This window comes from Bubalus kerabau, chromosome 3 (genome assembly GCF_029407905.1).
Source record: "Bubalus kerabau isolate K-KA32 ecotype Philippines breed swamp buffalo chromosome 3, PCC_UOA_SB_1v2, whole genome shotgun sequence".
NCBI lineage: Eukaryota > Metazoa > Chordata > Mammalia > Artiodactyla > Bovidae > Bubalus > Bubalus kerabau.
Window position 1 is genome coordinate 101,102,564 of NC_073626.1, and position 23,863 is coordinate 101,126,426.

Here is a 23,863-nt window from a genome sequence, read left to right on the forward strand (position 1 = left end):
ATTTCACCACATGCTTGGGGCTTCGTAGCATAACTGGTAGCTCTGGGGACCAAGGGGAACAGTGCTGTGACATGTTGCATGTGCTTCAACTATGGTCATTCTGCTTCTGATAAAATTTTATAGCCTTCACTGATTAAATCAAGAACTTAATCTAATCCTGGAGTGGGGAGGAAGATAATCTCTTTCCATCAACCCGCAGAATCATGGTGAATTGCCTATACAGTGTTATCAAAATAACACTGCTTCCTATCTTTCTGCAAGAGATGTCAGGAGATTAAAACAATGCCTCAGATTTTCTTCTCTTGGTGCTTCTTGCTCCTGCTAGAAATGTCCTGCCTGGTGGTTAAGTACCCTCTTTACAGCTGAGGTAACAAGAACCCAATACACAGTTTAAACATCCTGACATTACTTTTCTGGGTTAACTGTATTTTCTCAGTCAACTGCTATTTTTATATTATTATATCGACTGAGCAACTGAACTGAACTGATGACCAACTTTTATTTTATTGGATAATTTTGGTTTTACTCATTCTGTAAAAATTAGCTTTAGTTATTCTAGGGCAACCAGTATCAGTGCCTCTCTACTATCATGGTGACAACATTAAATTTGACCAGCAAGATCTATTTACAGATAAAATAGCCACAAATTAAACCACATGATTGAAACTCCACAAAAAGAGAATCCCACTACTTTTATATCCTAAGATAAAAGTTCTGCCATTTAGCACTTCACCCACTAGAAAGCAGTGGAAACTACTACTTAATTGGCAAAGGGATCTGTGATAAATTTATGATTTCCAAGACAGCTCTGACTTACTTGACTTACTTATTTTGAGGGTAAGGGATGGGAGATAAAAATTATTCTTCTTTTAGACTGAATACTCATTGGAAGGACTGATGCTGAAGCTCCAATACTCTGGCCACCTGATGCGAAGAGCCGACTCATTGGAAAAGACCCTGATGCTGGGAAAGATTGAGGGCAGGAGGAGAAGGGGGCGACAGAGGATGAGATGGTTGGATGGCATCGTCAACTCAATGGACATAAGTGAGCAAACTCAGGGAGAGAGTGAAGGACAGGGAAGCCTGGCGTGCTGCAGTCCATGAGGTCGCAAAGAGTCAGACACAACTGAGTGACTGAAAAACAACAGACTGCAACTAGCTCTATGAGAACAAAGATCATTTACTTTGCTTACATACAAAACTCAGCCTTCCCTGGTAGCTCAATGGTAAAGAGTCCGCCTTCAATAAAGGAGATGCAGGGGACACGGGTTCGATCCCTGGGTAGGGAAGATCCCCTGGAGGAGGAAATGGCAACCCAATCCATTATTCTTGCCTGGAAAATTCCAGGACAGAGGAACCTGGCAGGCTACAGTCCATGGGGTGGCAAACAGTCAGACATGACTGAGCATGCACACATATACAAAATTCATGGTTTAGAAATTTCAATAAATGCATAAATTTAATACACAAATGAATAAAACACATGTAAAAATTAATGCTTTTACATATAAAATAGCCAGTTAAGCAGTAAGTCCAACATTACTATATCAACTACCCAACAGTCCAATAACAAGTCTCAGTCCATCATTTGTGCTATCAGTTGTGGGTAAGATAACAAAATAAACTTTAAGACAAATCCAGTACCTAAAGAAACTGACAATATGGGAATTAAGGTAAGAGACACAAATTAATAAGAGAACAATGTAAGAACTTTGGAACTGAGTATTAGTGCATGCCAGGCTTCCCTTGCCTTCATTCTCATCCCTGAGTTTGCTCAAATTCATATCCATTGAGTCGGTGATGCCATCCAACCATTTCATCCTTGGTCATTCACTTCTCCTCCTGCCTTAAATCTTTCCCAGGAATCAGGGTCTTTTCCAGTGAGTCAGCTTTTCACATCAGGTGGCCAAAGTATTGGAGCCTCAGCTTCAGCATCAGTCCTTCCAATGAATATTCAGGGTTGATTTCCTTTAGGACTGACTGGTTTAATCTCCTTGCTGTCCAAGGGACTCTCAAGAATCCTTTTCAACAACACAGTTTGAAAGCATCAGTTCTTCAGCACTCAGCCTTCTTTGTGGTCCAACTCTCACATCTGTACATGACTACAGGAAAAATCATAGCTTTGACTATATGGACCTTTGTCGGCAAAGTGATGTCTCTGCTTTTTAATATGCTGTCTAGGTTGTTCATAGCTTTTCTTCCAAGGAGCAAGCGTCTTTTAATTTCATGGTTGCAGTCACCATCTGCAGTGATTTTGGAGCCCAAGAAAATAAAGTCTGTCACTGTTTCATTGCTTTCCCATCTATTTGCCATGAAATGATGGGATGGGATGCCATGATCTTAGTTTCTTGAATGTTGAGTTTTAAGCCAGCTTTTTCACTCTCTTCTTTCACCCTCATCAACAGACTCTTTAGTTTCTCTTCACTTTCTGCCATTAGAGTGGTATCATCTGCATAGCTGAGGTTGTTGATACTTCTCCCAGCAATCTTGACTCTAGATTGTGCTTCATCCAGTCTGGTATTCCACATGATGTACTCTGCATAGAGGTTAAATAAGCAAGATGACGATATACAGCCTTGATGCACTCCCTTCCAAATTTTGAACCAGTCTGTTGTTCCATGTCCAGTTCTCACTGTTGCTTCTTGACCTGCATACAGGTTTCTCAAGAGGCAGGTAAGGTGATCTGGTATTTCCATCTCTTTAAGAATTTTCCACATTTTGTTGTGATCCAAACAGTCAAAGGCTTTAGCCTAGTCAATGAAGCAGAAGTAGATATTTTTCTGGAATTCCCTTGCTTTTTCTATGATCCAATGGATGTTGACAACTTACCTCTGGTTCCTCTGCCTTTTCTAAATCTGTACATCTAGAAATTCTCAGTTCACATACTGTTGAAGCCTAGTTTGAAGGATTAGGAGCATTACCTTATTAGCATGTGGAATTAGTATAATTTGAAAATGTAACTGTGACTTTAAAAAAAAGCCAAAAAACAGAAGGTGGTAGTTTATTGAGAAAGACAGGCTCAAGTGAAAGGGCTTGGAAATAGAGCCCCTTGGCACATTTTTGGGCAAAAAGAAAAAGACTGAAGAAATGAGAGAAGAGATCATTGAAGACTGAGTATTTAAGAAACATATAGGTGCACAACGAAGAGTCAGAAATTTAGCAACTAAAGATAAAGGGTTTTAAAAACCCACAAGATCCTAAGTTTTGGGAGTCACTGAAGAGAGAATGAATACAGTATAAGATCATCTGAAGTTAAGAGATTAAGTTTTAGAAAATTAAACTTAATGGTCTGTGGGTCTAGATGGAGAATCCATAAGGCAGCACAAGAAGAGAAAAAAGAATATCCTGGGGCTTAAGAAAGAGGTCAAGGCTAAAGGCATACGTATTATATAATACATACAAAAATCCGCTATGAGGTGATTAACCCCCAAATAATCAGGATATGAATACCAAGAACAAAATTTTATGAAACCTTAATGTTCACAGCAGTTGAATGAAAAGGGAGCCAGTACAATAAAGTTAGAAGAAATGGTCATAAAAAATCATTAAGGAAACCAAAAGGGAATGATCTATATTTGAAAGACCAAAGGTGATGACAGTTTTAAGAAATGAGAGCTCAAATAAAACAAAAGGATGGGGGCTGAAAATAATCATGGATGCTGGCAACTGGAGTTTTCAATAACTTCATTGCAACAGTATCCACAGAATAGTGGCAGCAGAAGCTTTTGCCTCAGTCCATCTTTTATGTCTTTCTCTAGCAATCTAATAAATACCAGTTTAACCATAAACTTGATTCCTTGCCCTGGACTCTGGTATTATACTGCCTTGCAAAATGAGCAAATAAAGAAACCCATGAATTCCCAGATCAGACACTTGGAATAAGGTCTGGCTTTTGCTTGGTTCTATTTAATCTCTGGTTCTATTAATACGACCACCTTTTTATCCTGTGGCAAAACCTTCACCTTCATCTTCTCTGCAGAAAGTAGATGCTATTATGCTCTGAGAACCTAGTCAATTGTTTTATGGCCTGGAAATCTGCATGTGAGCAAAGAGAACTGAAATAGAATGATGCTGATTATCTTTGTTGGTCAGTCGCTCAGGCGTGTCCGACTCTTTGCAACCCCATGAACTGCAGCACGCCAGGCTTCCTTGTTCTTTACCATCTTCTGGAGTTTGTTCAAACTCATGTCCATTGAGTCTGTGATACTGATTATAGTGGATAGTTAATTACATTGTTGACATGTTTTTGGTTTATCCTGTACTCACTTAGATGGTAAGTTCACAAAGGAAAAGCCTCTATCACTTGTCTTATTCACTTGAACATTAAATAAATATTACTAACTGAATGAAAGAAAGCAAACTACAGAAAAAACAGCTGCAAGCCTCTGATGACATAATTTCAGCCACCATGAGAATTTCTGAGCAATCATGGAAAACAGGAGAAATAACACAAGTCTGATCAAGCCTAGGATTGCTAGGAAAATTTACACATAAAGAAGAAAAACTGAAACTATATCTGATGCCAGTGATCAAAATCCTAGGAAAACTGTGAGGACTAATTATAATGAGTTTCACCTTGATGATTAAAACAAATTTCCAATAAGAAAAGACAACCTCTCAAAAATACAAGTAGAATTATTTTTCATAGAGGAGATCTTTTACTATACAAAACCTATTAATAATTCAGTCAAAATAATCCATCTTTTCTTTTTCTTTTTTTTTAAATTTTTATACAATTAAGTTGAATTTTATAAAATTCAGTTTTAATGCATTTTTTTGGTTAGTATACTTCATATTACTTTCCATCAAAATGAGTTGTGGGGAGACTGACAAGCTAAATATGCAGTGAAGTCATTCTACAATGGATAAGTTTGGGAAATGTTCTGAAGAGCTGGTAATCCTCAGGTATTTAAAGGACTAACTTGGAAGTCGGGAGAAAATAATGAATTTGTATAGTTAAACAAGTGAAAAGTTTTAACAGTCTAGTGTAAAAAGCTTATTTATATCAGTAACTTCTTACTGCATTAATAAAAATTAGCATATTAATATACCACATAGGCACACCAACTATTACTTTTATTTTTAAAATTTAACTGTAATATCAATACATGCTCATTATAATAAATTTGGAAAACAAAGAAAAAGAACATAAAAATCACCAATAATTCCAGTACCTAAATATAACCATTGCTGGCATTTTGTTGCACATTCTTATTTTCTATGCACATGTAGAAATGCTTTAAACAAACCTTAGAGTTCTCCACTTTAGCAATTCTCTGTTCTGTTTTTACAGTCCCTGTATCATGTATAGAATGTTCCACTAAAGAAAATTCATTTTTTGTAAATAATTCTTCTTTCACTTAAAATTTTCTATGTTATATAAATAAGCAAAACTAAAATAATCTTAAATGGTAAAAGCACCTTAATACAAATCTGAGCAACTTTATTGATGTGAGATGACTACCAATGCAACTCAACTGAGCAAATTTAGTTACTGAAGTGTCAAAAAGACAGTTCTATGAAAAGGATCAAGAAAATGTTGTAACAATGTAACTAGTATTATTTTTATATCCAAACAAGAAAAAAGTCAGAACTGTACTTTTCATACTCTTATTCAAAGACAGTATGCTTAAGTATTTCTTGAACTGTCAAGGAATATTGTAAATAGAAATTCAAGGATCTTAGGAAAAGAAATTCAAGAGACAGTAAAATGTAATATAAATGACAGTAAAATGTAATATACTTAGGTCTAAATAAAATGCAAAATAAAACTGCTAGTTAGATGAAATGTTAAGACAAGAGACATTTTTACAAGGTACAGTACCTGATTCGAACTGGCTTTTTCAAGTCTGTCAATCATAATTTCAAATTGCAAAGGCTTAATTTCCATCTTTCTGTTAAGTCTATTTAATAAGGTCTCATCTTCTGAGTCCATATCATAATCTGGTTGTTCATTGTCTAGATTAAAGGCTAGAAAAGAAAAAAAAATCTTCAAACTCAGGAGAAATCATGGAGTTATATAGTGTTTATATTTGACGACAGAATACTCCCAAAGTATATAAAGCACTGACCAGAGTTCATAAGCAGACATCAAAAATTGGTTTTAGAGATTTAGCTGAAAATAAATTTTAATTCATATGATTTAAAGTTTAACAGAACACTAAAATAGCAATTAGAATTTTTTATTTTAAAAACAAAGGGTCATAAATATATATTAAAACATAAACTAACAAATATATTAAAAAAGATAATACTTATTCTCATGGTAGTTTGGCAGCATAATCAGAAGTTATGGAACAAAATTAACAATCCAGAAATAAATTCAAGTACAAAATATATGATGAGAATGGCATTTCAAATCACTGGAGATAAAACAGACTTGAAAAAAAAAAAGAGGCACTCGCCTGACAGACTAATTTTCTTTAAAAAAAATTTTTTTTAACATGCGCAACATTATAGATGGATCTGAGGCACTATGCTAAATAAAATAAGTATAAGAAAGACAAATAATGTATTATTTCACTTTTATGTGGAACCTAAAAAAAACCCAAACTCATAGAAAGAGATCAGACTTGTGGTTACCAGAGGCAGAGGGTGGGATGAGGAGGAAACAGAAGGTAGAGGAGCATGAAAGATAAGGAAAAATTGCTAGGAAATTAAAATTTTCAAAATTTCACTTTTGGGGGTACAGTTTCTTCCCTTGGCTGTTAGGCTTTATCACTCATTAACAAAGAGAACAACCAATATGGCAGGTTATTAAGAGTTATTGCTTGAAATATTCTTAGTGATGTGTGCAATAAATTTGTTATTTCAAATGAAATCATCTTTAAGGATTGTCTAGCTCTGAGAAGCTGAACTCTAAATTTGGCCAGAAATTCATTTCTGGGCCCCTGAAGTCAACTGCTTCTTTTTATGAACTGACAAAAATCAGGATGAGGTACTCACTAATATTTAGAAGAGACCCCCACAATTTTGAATGGACCCCATGAACAGTATGATAAGGCAAAAAGATATGACATTGGAAGATGAGAGCTCAGGTCTGTAGGTGTCCAATATGCTACTGGGGAAGAGGGAAGAAACAACTCCATAAAGAATGAAGAAGCTTCCAGTATCGTGCATCGAACCTGGACTGGCAACTCGTTTCATACATGATATTATACATGTTACAATGGTACGGACAGGGAGGAGGGAGGAGGGTTCAGGATGGGGAACACGTGTATACCTGTGGTGGATTCATGTTGATATATGGCAAAACCAATATAATATTGTAAAGTTAAAAAATAAAATTAAATTAAAATGTCAAAAAAAAAAAAAAAAAAAGGCAAAAACAACGCCCAGTTGTGGATGTGTCTAGTGGTGAAAGTAAAGTCTGATGCTCTAAGAACAATACTGCATAGGAACCTGGAATGTTAGGTCAATGAATTAAGGTAAACTGGACGTGGTTAAGCAGGAAAGGGAAAGAGTAAACACTGACGTTTTAGAAATCAGTGAAGTAAAGTGGGCCAGAATGGGTGAATTTAATTCAAATGACTATTATATCTACTACTGTGGGCAAGAATCCCTTAGAAGAAACAGAGTAGCCCTCACAGTCAACAAGAGAGTCCAAAATGCGGTACTTGGGCGCAATCTCAGAAATGACAGAATGATCTCCTTTGATTCCAGCAAACCATTCAACATCACAGTAATCTAAGTCTATGCTCCCAACTACTAATGCCGAAGAAACAAAAGTAGAACACTTCTAGAACTAACACCAAAGACATCCTTTTCATCACAGAGGATTGGAATGCAAAAGTAGGAAGTCAAGAGATACCTGCAGTAACAGGCAAGTTTGGCCTTGGCATACAAAATGAAGTACGGCAAAGGCTAACAGAGTTTTGCGAAGAGAATGCACTGGTCATAGCAAACACCCTCTTCAAACCACAAGAGATTACTCTACACATGGACATCACTAGATGGTCAATACAGAAATCTGCTCTAATTCAGGCTCTTAATGAAGATAAAGTATAGATTAGGCAAGAACTTTATAGATTAGGCAAGAACAGTATAAATTTTGAAACAGCCTTTGTAGGTTTGAAAAATCTCTAGCACATCCTATATCCCTCCTCATAATGAAGTCTCAAAACCACATTTTCCCAAGCCAGTGAAATATTTTTGTATCTTTTATAAACCCACTCCATTAACTTAAGGTATGTAGACCATGAAATTATGACAACTGGTTGGACTGTTATCTTTAGATATGAAAGACTAGTTATATTATGTACATGGAATTAATAAAATTGCCTTAACAGTGTTTTTCCACTGATTTCTCTGCCTAACTTGAGATAGTTAGAAAAATAGGTATTTAGAATGAAACCAGGAGTCATCAAAGTAACTGTTAGCCAAATCTCAATCATCTGTGACTGCTTTCCCACTACAAGATCAGAATTTAAAGACTTCCCTGGTGGTCCAGTAAATTCCGACTCTGTGCTTCCAATACAAGGGGCACAGGTTCAATCCCTGGTTGGCAAACTATGATCCTGCCACAGGGTGCATCCAGAAAGAAACAAGAGCAGAATTTAGAATGTGTAACAGATCAGATGGCCTGAAAAGCCAGAAATGTGTATTATCTGTCCCTGTACAGAAAGTTTACCAACACTTGGGGTAAACTCTACACATGTTGGCATTAACTGACTAAAAAACTTTCCTGATTATTCAGGACACATAGTCAGACCCACTCCTTATCCAGAACTGAGAAACTAAAGTTCTTTCTGGCTCCATGCCATCTTTTCTCTCAAATTTTCAAAGCCGTGGAATGTGAGAATCAGACGAAATATGTTGTTCAATCTACCTCATTTCAGAGATGAAAATTTATTCCTAGAGAAGTTCTCAGGTCACGTCTCTTAGTGGCAGAAGCCGTCCTCAACTTCTTGAACCTACATTCAATCCTGACCTCAGGAGTCCCGAAACATGAATGTTCTGTATGGTGAGGGAGTCATATTAGAAAGTGAGCTTTTTAGGGACTTCCCTGGTGGTCGGTCCAGTAGTTAAGAATCCACCTTCCAATGCAGGGGATGTGGGTTCAATCCCTGGCCAGGAAACTAAGATCCCACATGCCCCAGAACGGCTAACCCAGCACCACAACTACTGAAGCCCAAGAGCTCTGTAGCCTGTGCTCCACGAGAAGCCCACACACTGCAACTACAGAAAGCGCCCACACTACAATGAAGACTCTGTGCACTGCAGTGAAGACACAGCACAGCCAAGATAAAAAAGAACTTTTTTTTTTTTTTTAAAGAAAGCTTTTTCAAAAGGTCTAAATTGTTGGGAATCTCCTCCTTGAATTGAAATGGCATCCACCTCCAGTTGAACTTTCTATTCTTTTAATTTATTCCAACTCTAATGCAAGTCAGAATGAAGAACGCGATAAAATGAAACATAAGCAGTATACAGAATGAGACTCGGTAGGTAAGGAATCCCACCTGCAATGCAGGAGACCCGAGTTTGATCTCTGGGTAGGGAATATTCCCTGGAGGAGGAGTTGGCAATCCACTCCAGTATTCTTGCCTGGAAAATCCCATGAACAGAGAGAAGCCTGGTGGGCTATAGTCCATGGTGGGTCACAAAGAGTCAGAAACGAGTCAGTTAGCACCTAAACAGACATCAGATTCATTATATTCTCTGCAGCCAAGATGGAGCAGCTCTATACAGTCAGCAAAAACGACCTGGAGCTGACTGTGGCCCAGATGATCAGCTCCTTACTATAAAATTCAGACTTAAGTTGCAGAAAGTAGAGAAAACCAATAGATCATTCAGATGTGACCTAAATCAAATCCTCTATGATTACACAGTAGAGGTGGAAAACAGATTTAAGGGATTAGATATGGTAGACAGAGTGAATTTAGAACTATGGATGGAGGCTTGTAACACTGCATAGGAGGCAGTGACCAAAACCATCCCAAACAAACAGAAATGCAAGAATGTAAAATGGCTGTCAGAGGAAGCTTACAAATAGCCGAGAGAAGAAGAGACGTGAAAGGCACAGGAGAAAGGGAAAGATATCCAACTGAATGCAAAATTCCAGAGAACAGCAAGTAGAGATAAGAAAGCCTTCTTAAGTAAACAATGCAAATAAATAGAGAAAAACAACGGAATGGGAAAGACTAGACTCTCAAAGAAAATTAGAGATACCAAGAGAACATTTCACGCAAAGACAGGCACAATAAAGGAAAGAAAGGGCAAGGACTTAACAAAAGCAGAAGAGATTAAGAAGTGGTGGCAAGAGTACACGGAAGAACTACACAAAAAAGGTCTTCATGACCAGGATAACCACGATGGTATGGTAACTCACCTACAGCCAGACATCCTGGAGTGTCGGGTCAAGTGGGCCTTAGGAAGCATCACTACAAGCAAAGCTAGTGGAAGTGATGGAATTCCAGCTGAGCTATTTCAAATCCTAAAAGATGATGCTGTGAAAGTGTGACACTCAATATGCCAGAAAATTTGGAAAACTCAGCAGTTGCCTCAGGACTCGAAAAGGTCAGTTTTAATTCCAATCCCAAAGAAAGGCAACGCCAAAGAATGTTCCAACTACCACACAATTGCACTCATCTCACATGCTAGTAAAGTAATGCTCAAAATTCTCCAAGCCAGGCTTCAACAGTATGAGAACTGTGAACTTCCAGATGTTCAAGCTGGATTTAGCAAAGGCAGAGGAACCAGAGATCAAATGGCCAACATCTGTTGGATCACTGAAAAAGCAAGGGAATTCCAGAAAAATATCTACTTCTGCTTCATTGACTAGGCTAAAAGCCTTTGACTGTGTGGATCACAACAAACTGGAAAATTCCTAAAGAGATGGGAATACCAGACCACCTTACTTACCTCCTGAGAAATCTGTATGTAGATCAACGGTGAGAACTGGACATGGAACAGCTAACTGATTCAAAATGAAGAAAGGAGCATATCAAGGCTGGATACTGTCACTCTGCTTATTTAATGTCTATGCAGAGCACATCATGTGAAATGCCCAGGCTGGATGAAGCACAAGCTGGAATCAAAATTGCCAGGAGAAACATCAACAACCTCAGATATGCTGATGATATCACTCTAAAAGCAGAAAGCAAAGCGGAACTAGAGAACCTGTTCATGAAGGTGAAAAAGATGGCTTAAAACTCAACACTCAAGAAAACTAAGATCATAAAATCTGGTCCCATCATTTAATGGCAAATAGATGGGGAAAATGTACAAAGAGCGGCAGATTTTATTTTCTTGGGCTCCTAAATCACTGTGGACAGTGACTGCTTGCTCCCTGGAAGAAAAGCTATCACAAAACTAGAGAGGGTATGAAATAGCAGAGACAGCACTTTGCCGACAAAGGCCCATATAGTCAAAGCTGTGTGTGTTAGTTGCTCACTTGTGTCTGACTCTTTGCAACACCATGGACTGTAGCCCACCAGGCTTCTCTGTCCATGGAATTCTCCAGGCAAGAATACTGGAGTGGGTTGCTACTTCCTTCTCCAGGGGATCTTCCTGACCCACGGATTGAACCCTGGTCTCCTGCATTGCAAGTGGATGCTTTACAGTCTTCTGCATTGCAAGTGGATGCTTTACCGTCTGAGCTACTAGGGAAGCCCATAGTCAAAGCCGGTTACTGGTGTTTCCAGTAGTCATGGAGAGTTGGACCATAAAGACAGCTGAGTGCCAAAAACTTGATGCTTTCAAACTATGATGCTGGAGAAGACTCGAGAGTCCCCTAGACAGCAAGATCTTTTTACCAGTCAATACTAAAGGAAAACAACACTGAATATTCATTGGAAGGACTGATGCTGAAGCTGAAGCACCAATACTTGGGTCACTTGATGTGAAGAGCTGACTCACTGGAAAAGACCCTGACGCTGGGAAAGACTGAGGACAGGAGAAGGCTCAGCAGAAGATGAGATGGTTGGATGGCATCATCGACTCAACAGACATGAGTTTGAGCAAACTCTGAAAGATATCTGAAAGATAGTGGAGGACAGAGGAACCTGGAGTGCCGCAGTCCATGGGGTCACAAAGAATTGGACACAACTGAGCGACTGAACAACAACCATAGTTTCACTTTCATTAACACTATGAAAAGTATACACACCTCTGCTATAACATGATATGAGTTTCTAAAAAAAAAAAAAAATTCCTCTATATGTACAATTGTACATCAACAATAACAGGCTTATGTTAAGTCCATATAACTTATCAGAACCCAAAGAAACCATAAACATTATAACAGATGGTCATGTAAGTGACTTAGAATAGCTGGCTACTACCTCAGTTCAGTTCAGTTCACTTCAGCCGCTCAGTCATGTCCAACTCTTTGAGACCCCATGAATTGCAGCACGCCAGGCCTCCCTGTCCATCACCAACTCCCGGAATTCACCCAAACTCACGTCCATTGAGTTGGTGATGCCATCCAGCCGTCTCATCCTCTGTTGTCCCCTTCTCCTCCTGTCCCCAATCCCTCCCAGCATCAGAGTCTTTTCCAATGAGTCAACTCTTCGCATGAGGTAGCCAAAGTATTCAAGTTTCAGCTTTAGCATCACTCCTTCCAAAGAACACCCGGGACTGATTTCCTTTAGAATGGACTGGTTGGATCTCCCGTCCAAGGGACTCTCAAGAGTCTTCTCCAACACCACAGTTCAAAAGCATCAGTGCTTCAGCACTCAGCTTTCTTCACAGTCTAACTCTCACATCCATACATGACCACTGGAAAAACCATAGCCTTGACTGGATGGACCTTTGTTGGCAAAGTAATCTCTCTGCTTTTTAATGCTATCTAGGTTGGTTATAGCTTTTCTTCCAAGGAGCAAGTGTCTTTTAATTTCATGGCTGCAATCATCTGCCGTGATTTTGGAGCCCAAGAAAATAAAGTCTGTCACTGTTTCCATTGTTTCCCCATCTACTGGCCATGAAGTGATGGGATTAGATGCATGACCTTCGTTTTTAAATGCTGAGTTTTAAGCCAACTTTTTCACTTTCCTCTTTCATTTTCATCCAGAGGCTCTTTAGTTCCTCTTCACTTTCTGCCATAAAAGTTGTGTCATCTGCATATCTGAGGTTATTGATATTTCTCCCAATAATCTTGACTCCAGCTTGTGCTTCATCCAGCCTGACATTTCACATGATGTATTCTGAACAGAAGTTAAATAAGCAGGGTGACAATACACTGCCTTGACATACTCCTTTCCCAATTTGGAACCAGTCCATTGTTCCATATCTGGTTCTAACTGTTGTTTCTTGACCTGCATAGAGATTTCTCAGAAGGCAGGTAAGGTGGTCTGGTGTTCCCATCTCTTGAAGAATTTTCCAGTTTGTTATGATCCACAGAGTCAAAGGCTTTGGCATAGTCAATAAAGTAGATGTTTTTCTGGAATTCTCTTACTTTTTCTATGATCCTGGTAGCTTATGGACTTCCCTGGTGGCTCAGTTGGTAAAGCGCCTGTCTACAATGAAGGAGACCTGGGTTCGATCCCTGGGTCGGGAAGATTCCCTGGAGAAGGAAATGGCAACCTACTCTAGTACTCTTGCCTAGAAAATCCCATGGATGGGGGAGCCTGGTGTCCATGGGGTCACAAAGAGTCGGACACGACTGAGCAACTTCACTTTTTCACTTTCACTTTCTATGATCCAATGGATGTTGGCAATTTTTTCTCTTGTTCCTCTGCCTTTTCTAAATCCAGCTTGAACATCTGGAAGTTCTTGGTTCTCGTAATGTTGAAGCCTAGCTTGTAGAATTTTGAGAATTACTTTGCTAGTGTGTGAGATGAGTGCAATTGTGTGGTAGTTTGAATATTCTTTGGCATTGCTCTTCTTTGCGACTGGAATGAAAACTGACCTTTTCCAGTCCTGTGGCAACTGCTGAGTTTTCCAAATTTTCTGGCATATTGAGTGCTGCACTTTAACAGCATCATCTTTTAGGATTTGAAATAGCTCAGCTGGAATTCCACCCCTTTCACTAGCTTTGTTTGTAGTGATACTTCCTAAGGCCCACTTGACTTCGAATTGGAGGATGTCTGGCTCTAGATGAGTGTGATCACACCACTGTGGTCATGTGGGTCATTAAGATCTTTTTTGTATAATTCCCAGTTTTATATATATATATAATTACAGAATTTTCACTTAAAGGGCTTTTTTGGGGCATGGGCATGGCAAGATAAAGTACTTTATTTCATTTTTTAATGTGGTAAAATACATGTAAGGGAAAATTTTTTATTTTCTTAACCAGTTTTAAGCATATAGCTTAGTGATATTAAGTACACTCACAATGCTATGCAACCATCACCATCATCTATCTCTAGAAGCACCAGAAGGGTTTCATAATTTCCTACTACTATTTCTTGCTCAAGCTGCCAAAAACATGAAGCAACTTAGAAAGGCAGAAAGCGAAGAGAAACTCAAGAGCCTCTTGAAAGTAAAAAAGGAGATGAAAGAGCCTGCTTAAAACCCCAAATTCAAAAAACTAAGATCATAGGATCCAGTCCCATTACTTTATGGCAAACAGACGGGGTAAAAATGGAAAAAGTGACAAGACTTGATTTTGGGGGGGGCTCCAAAATTACTGCGGATGGTGACTACAGTCATGAAATTAAAAGGGCTTCCTCCTTGGAAAAAAAGCTATGACAAACCTAGACAAAATATGAAAAAGCAGAGATCACTACGCTGACTAAGGTCCATATAGTCAAAGCTATGGTTTTTCCAGTAATCATGTATGGGTGTTAGAGCTGGACCACAAAGAAGGCTGAGAGTCGAAGAACTGATGCTTTTGAATTATGGTGCTAGAGAAGACTCTTGAGCGTCCCTTGGACAGCAAGGAGATCAAATCGGTCAATCCTAAACGAAATCAATCCTGAATATTCTTTGGAAGTACTGATGCTGCAGTTGAAACTCCAATACTTTGGTCACCTGATGTGAAGAGTTAACTCACTGGACAAGATTCTGATGCTGGGAATGATTGAGGGGAGGAGGAAAAGCAGGGGACAGAGGATGAAACAGTTGGATGGCATCACCAACTCAATGGATAGGAGTTTGAGTAAACTCTGGGAAATAGTGAAGGACAGGGAAGTGTGGCGTGCAGCAGCCCATAGGGTAGCAAAGAGTCCAACATGACTGAGCAACCAACCAAGTACCATGTAGAAATAATACCTATTTCCTACACATACCAGAGAAATAGTTTACAGAGTGAATCAACAGATGTTTGTAAAACATATAAAATCCTGGTTTAGCATGAATTCAACTTATTAAGTGTTTATTTAATGGGTCAGGTAGAAAGCTAGGTATAATAACCAGAGATAAACAGAGGAATCTCCGTCCACAGTTCCTCATTTTGAGTATGAAAATATTACACTTGTAAACACTCCTGTATACAAAAAGAACTTCCTGTCTCTCAAGGTTTTCCTCCCAAACACACGTATCTGGTGGTCAATGTTTAAACACTGTTTCTGTGGGTATGTTTTTTTAAAAGTCATTATTTTATTTCTCCTGCAGTATGTCCCAAGTCTCACCCACATCTGGTTAGTTCCAAAACTATTCAACTTCAAAACTGGTCCAGCAACACAGCTGCCTGAAGATGAGCCTGGGAACTGTCAGAGACCTGCTGAGGTGTTGCAGGGCATGGGCCATGTCCAGAGATGGAAATGTGGAAAGCAGTCCCTCCCAGTACCACTCAGCTCCATTTTTGCCAAGCACCTTGCTCAGATGGGACTCAGAACATTGTTTGCCTTAACAAAGTATTATGCTCCATCTTTGAATTACATGACCATTGCCCTGCTACTGCTGCTAAGTCGCTTCAGTCGTGTCCGACTCTGTGCGACCCCTTAGACGGCAGCCCACTAGGCTCCCCCGTCCCTGGGATTCTCCAGGCAAGAACTCTGGAGTGGGTTGCCATTTCCTTCTCCAATGCATGAAAGTGAAAAGTGAAAGTGAAGTCACTCAGTAGTGTCCGACTCTTAGCGACCCCATGGACTGCAGCCTACCAGGCTCCTCCGCCCATGAGATTTTCCAGGCAAGAGTACTGGAGTGGGGTGCCATTGACCATTGCCCAGTGAATGTCTTTTCTGTCCTCTGATTTAGAAGAGGGGTATGGCTGTATGTCATGCTTCTTTTGGATACTTATAGTAAAGAGGCTAACTTGTGTACCTATTTCGGAATTTTAGTTCTTTGGAAGGGACTTTCACCACTGATGGACAGCATGTGCTTATTTCCATTTCAAATGAGTAAACCCTTTTAAAATAAGCTTGGCCGTATCCCTCATGTTCTTCTTTTCCTACCAGAAATAATAATTACCAGGTTATATGGCTCTAGGAAATAAAGAGAAAAAAGGCCATACTGCTATTAAAAAAAACAGTGACCAGAGAATACACTACCAATATTCACAAATACATCATATACTGAGAAATCTGAAAACGAACCATGAAGGAGATGGAAACATCTCATATATTATCTGCTAACAGGCTCAATGATGCAGTCTGGACTAAAAGATTAGGACTGTACCCTACCAATATTTGGGCATGCTTATTCAGAAAACATCATTAATATGAAGATTCCCTGAAGAAGCACTATACACTGGTCAACTAGGTACATATCCTCACTTTCAACAACTTGCAGAACACCCTACAGATATGAGGACTAGAAGGCTCTGCATTTCTTCTTTCCACAGAGCACAGAGTAATGGGGATCTTGTAAAACAATGGGTAAACTAGGGTCATCTGTCTGGTCTACAGGACATCTAATAATAAGCTCGTCTGCACCAAATCGTAATGAGAAACTGCATTGTGCTCATCAATAAGCAGGCAACATTTGGTAAACTCCCAAGTCCCACTCTGCACAGTCCCTGAGCCCCAAGGGGCAAAAGCTGACTCCTAAGAAGAAAATTTACAAAAGCAGTCAAAAAACTTAAAAGAAAGGAATAGGGATACTCAGATTGTTTCCTGAGTCCCCCTCTCCCAATTTTAAAAATCTATGGCAACTTGTCAAGAGGAAAACTAGAATAAACAAAGATATGCTGGGAGATCTAGATGCCAATTAGCTTTATGACTCAAGTCATACAGTAGTTACTCTTTCCTGGTAAAAATCTTAAAAAGTAATAGTTTCTAAGGGGAGACGTAGACCAGAACCCAGATGTTTAATCACATAATTACATAACTAAATGGTTACCCAAGCAATATTTCATAAAGTAAATATTTCAGCATCATAAAATCTGGATAATTTTCATTTTTACAGGTTTTTTTTTTTTTTTTTAGTACATTTTGACCACCAGGGTTATATCTAAAAGCAAGACCAAAAAAATTTACAAATAACAAAAGCTACATGATATCTAGATCTTATACATCAGAAAAATGAGGTTAAAAATGTTGGTGAGTTGAGCACAGGTTTCAGGATCTCAACTCATAGAGCTCAGTGATTCTTCCACTATAACTATAATAAAAAGCTCCTTCATGGTCAAAAGGAGATAAATTAAAAGATTGTTTTCTGTTCAGCCATGGACTTAAATGCTTAAGATAATACATTACAAGCATTTAATAGCAAACAATAAAAAGATTTATTTACAAATAAATGCAAGTTGACTACCATGCATGTCAAACAAGTTATTGTGGGCCCAGTGCACCAGGCACTCAAGGATTTGTTAAAAACAAACATTAAAAATTAAAATAAAAACAAACTCTTATAAGACTTCCCCATTTAAAGTTATTTTACATTATGAAAATTTTCAACAGTTACTTATGAATTATTGATACTTTTTTAATGTAAAAAGAAGCAATATTATACAAAGCTCCTATTTTCATCCATGTTTCAAATTTTCTGAATGCTTATTTCTGGACTATTTGTTAATATCCAATCCCTCTGATACAAGCAATAAAGTAAGACAGAAGGACCAGTACACCTTATTTTGTAAAGGTTCGTCTTTTAACAGTAACACTTGTAAGAGTGTCATTCACTTAAAAACTCTGACCTATCTCTTCCTCCAGCTCTGCATTTCCTTTCCTATACAATTTCCAAAATTATGTTTTTTAATCCACTGAATCCGGTAACAACAAACACTGACTGTACAACATGTGTAACAGGCTCCCTTCTAAATTAAGATAGATAACAATACCATAAAACATGGAATAAGTGATGAAAGGTAATTCCAGACTGAGAGAGTAGCAGGAAAAAAGAGAATATGCTTAACTACAAAATATATCGATTATCAATGATGAGTTTGGCTAGTAGGCTAGATGATTACAAAGCACTTTCAAACAGTAGGACAAAAATTCAAAACCATATGTCCACTGAAGTTGTAAGCATATATATAAAATGAACATATGAAGGGAAAACATAGGCACAACACTCTTCAACATAAATTGCAGGAATATCTTTTTTGATCCATCTCCCAGAATAATGAAAATAACAAAAATAAACAAATGGGATCTACTTAAACTCAAAAGCTTTTACACAGCAAAGGAAACAAACAAAATGAGAAGCTGACCTAGACTGGTAGAAAATATTTTATGGATGTCCTTAAAAAAACAAAAATAGAGCTACCATATGACCCTGCAATCCCCACTCCTGGGCATATACTCAAAAAGAAAACATGATCTGAAAGAATACATGCACCTCAAAATTCACTGCAGAACTGTTTATAACAGCAAAGATGGAAGCAACCAAAATGTTCATCAACAGAGGGATGGGTAAAGAAGATGTACTGCGTATATACAACTGAATATTACTCGGGCATTAAAAAGAACGAAATAATGCAATTTGCAGCAACATGGATGGACCTAGAGATTGTCATAGTGAGTGAAATAAAGCAGACACAGAATGAGAAACATTGTATGACATCCCTTATATGTGGAATCTAAAAAGCAATGATACAAATGCACTTATTTACAAAGCTGAAACAGACTCACAGACTTAAGAAATTTATGGTTGCCAGGAGAGAAGGATGCAGGGAAGGGATAGTTAGGAGTTTGGGATGGATATGTACACACTGCTATATTTAAAATGGATAACCACAAAGACATGCTACATAGCATGTAGAACTCTGTTCAACGTTATGTTGCAGCCTGGGTGGGAGGGGAGTTTGGAGAACGGATTCATATATATGTATGGCTAAGTCCCTTTGCTATCCACCCAAAACTATCACAAAATTGTTAATTGGCTATACTCCAATATAAAACAAAAATATTAAAAAGTATATATATATTTTTAAAGTAGAGTTGATCAGTTTCACAAACCTAGCATCAGCAATGCTACTGCATATCTAAATGCCAGCGAAATGGAAGCCAGTGTATACTAACATAGGCTCTGACCAGGTAGATCTATGAACTAAGAAGTAGTTGGAATAAATCATCTTCCTAAGATCACACATACCTAACTCTAAGAAGCCCAGGAATCTGACAAAGGCTCACAAGTCTCTCCTTTACTTTATTATTATCAAAGCCTTTAAAACAGTGCTTCTCAAACTTAAGCACTCACCAGAATCATTTGATTGAATCAAACAGATTGCCGAGCTTGTATGACTCAATCAAACAATTTCAGACACAGCAGATCTGAAGTGGGGTCTGTGAACACGTTCCGAAGTGATGCTGAACAACATTCTGAAAACCTCTAGATTATAAAACTTTACTTATGCCTAATGTGAAATACGATGAACTTTTATTTCATCATAACTTTTATGAAATTCATGTACTGTTAAAATCCTCAGGCTTCAAATTACTTTCAAAGTAGTTAATGACAAACTAGTACATTTCAAAGTTCAGAGGCAACCCAAGCACCAACCCCGCTCCTTTGCTTGGAGCTCTCCAAGGTTCTGATAGCTTGCAAACCTAGCAGTTCTAAATGTTGTACCAATAGATCATACAAATGTTAATTGTCAGAATTCTTGACTTTGCTTCTCTGAGATTTTATACTGTTACAAGACTTGACCAGAGACCTCATTTACACTTTCTTCCCAAAGTACAAAAAAATAAAATGAAGTGCAAAAGCGTCCAAGGCCACTTTCTACAAGATAACATAGTGATCCAAATCCATCCACCAGCTGATTTATTCTAAAAAGTGTTCTAGGTTTGTATCATACTCAAGATTATTTGGAGAAGGCAATGGCAACCCACTCCAGTACTCTTGCTTGGAAAATCCCATGGATGGAGGAGCCTGGTGGGCTGCAGTCCATGGGGTTGCGAAGAGTTGGACACGACTGAGCGACTTCACTTTCACTTTTCACTTTCATGCATTGGAGAAGGAAATGGCAACCCACTCCAGAGTTCTTGCCTGGAGAATCCCAGGGACGGGGGAGCCTGGTGGGCTACCATCTATGGGGTTGCATAGAGTTGGACACGACTGAAGCGACTTAGCAGTAGCAGCAAGATTATTCATTCCTGTAGTCTTTTTGCTGATAGCCAACAAATTACATTCCTCTCCCACTCTGAAGAATTCACATTTCATATAAACGACAAGTATTACTGGTGAAAACTGGTAGCAATGAGCTACTTTCATGAAACTACAAACCATGAAAATGAGTAAGGGGATATTTTCAAACTTTCAGGTAGAGATTTTCATCATTCGAGAGGGGAAAGAGCCTAATGATGTTAGAGAGGACCTAAGGGATATGATCAGAGAAGGCAACGGCACCCAACTCCAGTACTCTTGCCTGGAAAATCCCATGGATAGAGGAGCCTGGTGGGCTGCAGTCCATGGGGTCGCTAAGAGTCGGACACGACTGAGCGACTTCACTTTCACTTTTCACTTTCATGCACTGGAGGAGGAAATGGCAACCCACTCCAGTGTTCTTGCCTGGAGAATCCCAGGGACGGGGGAGCCTGGTGGGCTGCTGTCTGTGGGGTGGCAGAGTCAGACACGACTGAAGTGACTTAGCAGCAGCAGCAGCAGCACAGCATATGATAGTTGATTTTTTTAAAAAAGTCAGGCATATCAAGATAATGATCCTTTTATTCTCTCAAATTATGCTTTTTCTTAGTCTTCTCTTATCTCTTCCTTTAGATTCTTCCTCCCTTGTTTTCTAATAACTCAAGAGACAACTGGATAAGCAATAGTTCAGGACATGAGAATGCTAATGAATCCTAAACATATGAAAAGAACCTCAACCTCATTTATAAGAAATCTAAATTAAAACTACACTGAGAAATCAGAATAAAGTCTGTGTGTTAGGTAATACTAGATGAGAGGTATATAGGAACACTTTGTCACAACCTTCCTGTAAAAACTAAAATTTTTCCAAAATCAAAAGTTTATTAAAAAAAAAAATACTACATTGAGGTGTATTATCTAGTACCTACTGAACTGCTAAAATCAGAAAATTCAAAAGCAGTCTTTTGACAAGGATATGGGGAAATATGCTCTTTCATACCTTGCTAGAAGACATCCAAAATAGTATTAACCCTTACAGAGGGCAAATGGACAACTTCTGTGAAGAAAAGATATAATCATACTTTTATGAAATTCTTTATATTCATCATCATTCACTAAGTCACTAACTGTAATAACAGAAGACTAGAAACAATCCAAGTTTCCTTCCATAAGAAACTGGATAATTAACTGGCACATCTCAAACACAAAGGACTATTTATGCAGCAGCAAAAAGGAGTGGGGACACACTCTCCATGCTAATATAGGGTAATTCCCAGACCACACTCCTACACACACATACACACAACATATGCTATAGAGTACATACAGTGTGCTAAATTTTGTGAAAGAAGGGGTATAAAAATATAGTTTCCTATGTATGTGAATCTGTATTACAAACTCCTAAAAAATAGATAGGCTAATGAAAGTGGTTACTAATAAAGGGAAGGTGACTCAGAGTAGAGAGTAGATAGGGATGAGGTTGTTTTTGTATATCTTTTATTTTGGAAACTTCTAAATGCATTATCTATTTAAAAATAAAAATCATGTTACTCCATGACTCTAAAAATAATGTTGTGTTCTAAGAAAATATTCTGGGTCAGTGAACCCTATGTACTGATATTCTCCCCAAGATTCTTCAATTCAAACCTCTTATCTTTCTCATTCACTTTTAGTCAATCTTTCAACCAGTACAGTACATCAGCAAAAAACCTCACTCAAGACCTTTGGGTTCATACAGTATCTTGGCTTAATCAGTACAAACTAATCCTAAAATTATATGTAATATATGAGTAAGAACACACATTCTATTAATATCTAATAGTGTAAAATAATAAATAAGTCACAAAAAAGAACATATGTCTCTAGCCCACTAAATGGATAGGAACTTGAGAAATTAAACAGCAGTATTCTTATAAACAGACTTGTTTTAATGTTAGCAAAATATTAACTGGACTAGGAAATAAACTCAATATACAGAAGATATTAGAAGGATTTAAAATAGAAATCTTAATAGACCTGAAAAAAAATCCAAATATATAAAACATGAGTTAGAGAGAAAAGAATAATTTCCTTACAAAAAGAGATTCTTTAAAAAAAAGTCACCAAATATTCTTTTCAAAAATCATCCCTATGGTAGATATAAAATACCATATTTTAAAATATAGATTTTAGATTTCAAAACATACCCTAATAATGCAATAATCAAAACAATATGGTACTGACAATAAAGACCAATGGAACAAGGAGCCAAGAAATAAACTGTCATGTAACATATGACCAGATGATCAAAAAGGGTGCCAAGACGCAATGGAGAAAGGATAGTCTCTTCAACAAAGTGTTGGGAAAACTAGAAATCCACATGCAAAAGATGAAGATGGATCCTTATCTTACATCATATACAAATATCAACTTGAAACTCCTAGAAGAAACAGAGGGAGAAAACTTTGTGACACTGGATTTGTCTATGATTTCTTGAATATGATACCAATAGCATAGGCTCCAAAAGCAAAAAGAGACAAATGGGACTGCATCAAACTTAAAAACTTCTGCATAGCAAAGAAAACAAGCAAAGGAAGAGTGAAAACACAGAGAAAATATTTGCAAACCATATGTCTGATAAGGGGTTAACAACCAGAATATATAAACAACTCCAATAACTTAAACAAAAAACTACAATCAGACTTTAAAAATGGGCAAAGGATCTGAACAGACAATTCATCAAAAAAGATATACAAACAGCCAACAAGCATACTAAAAGATGCTCAATATCACTAAACATTAGGGAAATATACATCAAGACTATAAGGAGAGGTCATCTTACCCTCACTAGGATGGTCACTATTAAAATATAACAAAACACAAAAGAATTACACTTGGTGTGACAGTGGAGAAATTGGAACCCTTGTGCACTGTTGATACGATGGTAAAACAGGTGTTCCCACTGTAAAAAAAAAAAAAAAAAAAAAAGTTCCTCAAAAATTACAAGTAGAACTACCATGTGATCCAGCAATTATCAGTTCAGTTCAGTCGCTCAGTCATGTCCCACTCTTTGCTACCCCATAAACGGCAGCACATCAGGCCTCCCTGTCCATCACCAACTCCCGGAGTTTACCCAAACTCATGTCCATTGAGTTGGTGATGCCATCCAGCCATCTCATCCTCTGTCACCCACTTCTCCTCCTGCCCCCAATCCCTCCCAGCATCAAGGTTTTTCAAATGAGTCAGCTCTTCGCATGAGGTGGCCAAAGTATTGGAGTTTCAGCTTCAACATCAGTCCTTCCAATGAACACCCAGGACTGATCTCCTTCAGGATGGACTGGTTGGATCTCCTTGCAGTCCAAGGGACTCTCAAGAGTCTTCTCCAACACCACAGTTCAAAAGCATCAATTCTTCGGTGCTCAGCCTTCTTCACAGTCCAACTCTCACATCCATACATGACCACTGGAAAAACCATAGCCTTGACTAGAAGGACCTTTGTTGGCAAAGTAATGTCTCTGCCTTTTAACATGCT

At 38.1% G+C, this 23,863-nt stretch overlaps 1 protein-coding gene across 6 annotated transcripts in view; it reads right to left on the reverse strand.

Annotated features, from left to right (window-relative positions):
• The window catches only part of EPC2 (enhancer of polycomb homolog 2), a 279,917-nt gene that overhangs the window by 34,569 nt on the left and 221,485 nt on the right, over positions 1 to 23,863 (reverse strand). For all 6 annotated transcript variants that reach the window (XM_055572649.1, XM_055572647.1, XM_055572646.1 and 3 more), the window contains one exon: positions 5,825 to 5,970. In XM_055572649.1, coding sequence (XP_055428624.1) covers positions 5,825 to 5,970 — 146 coding nt within the window. The remainder of the gene's footprint in view (positions 1 to 5,824; positions 5,971 to 23,863) is intronic.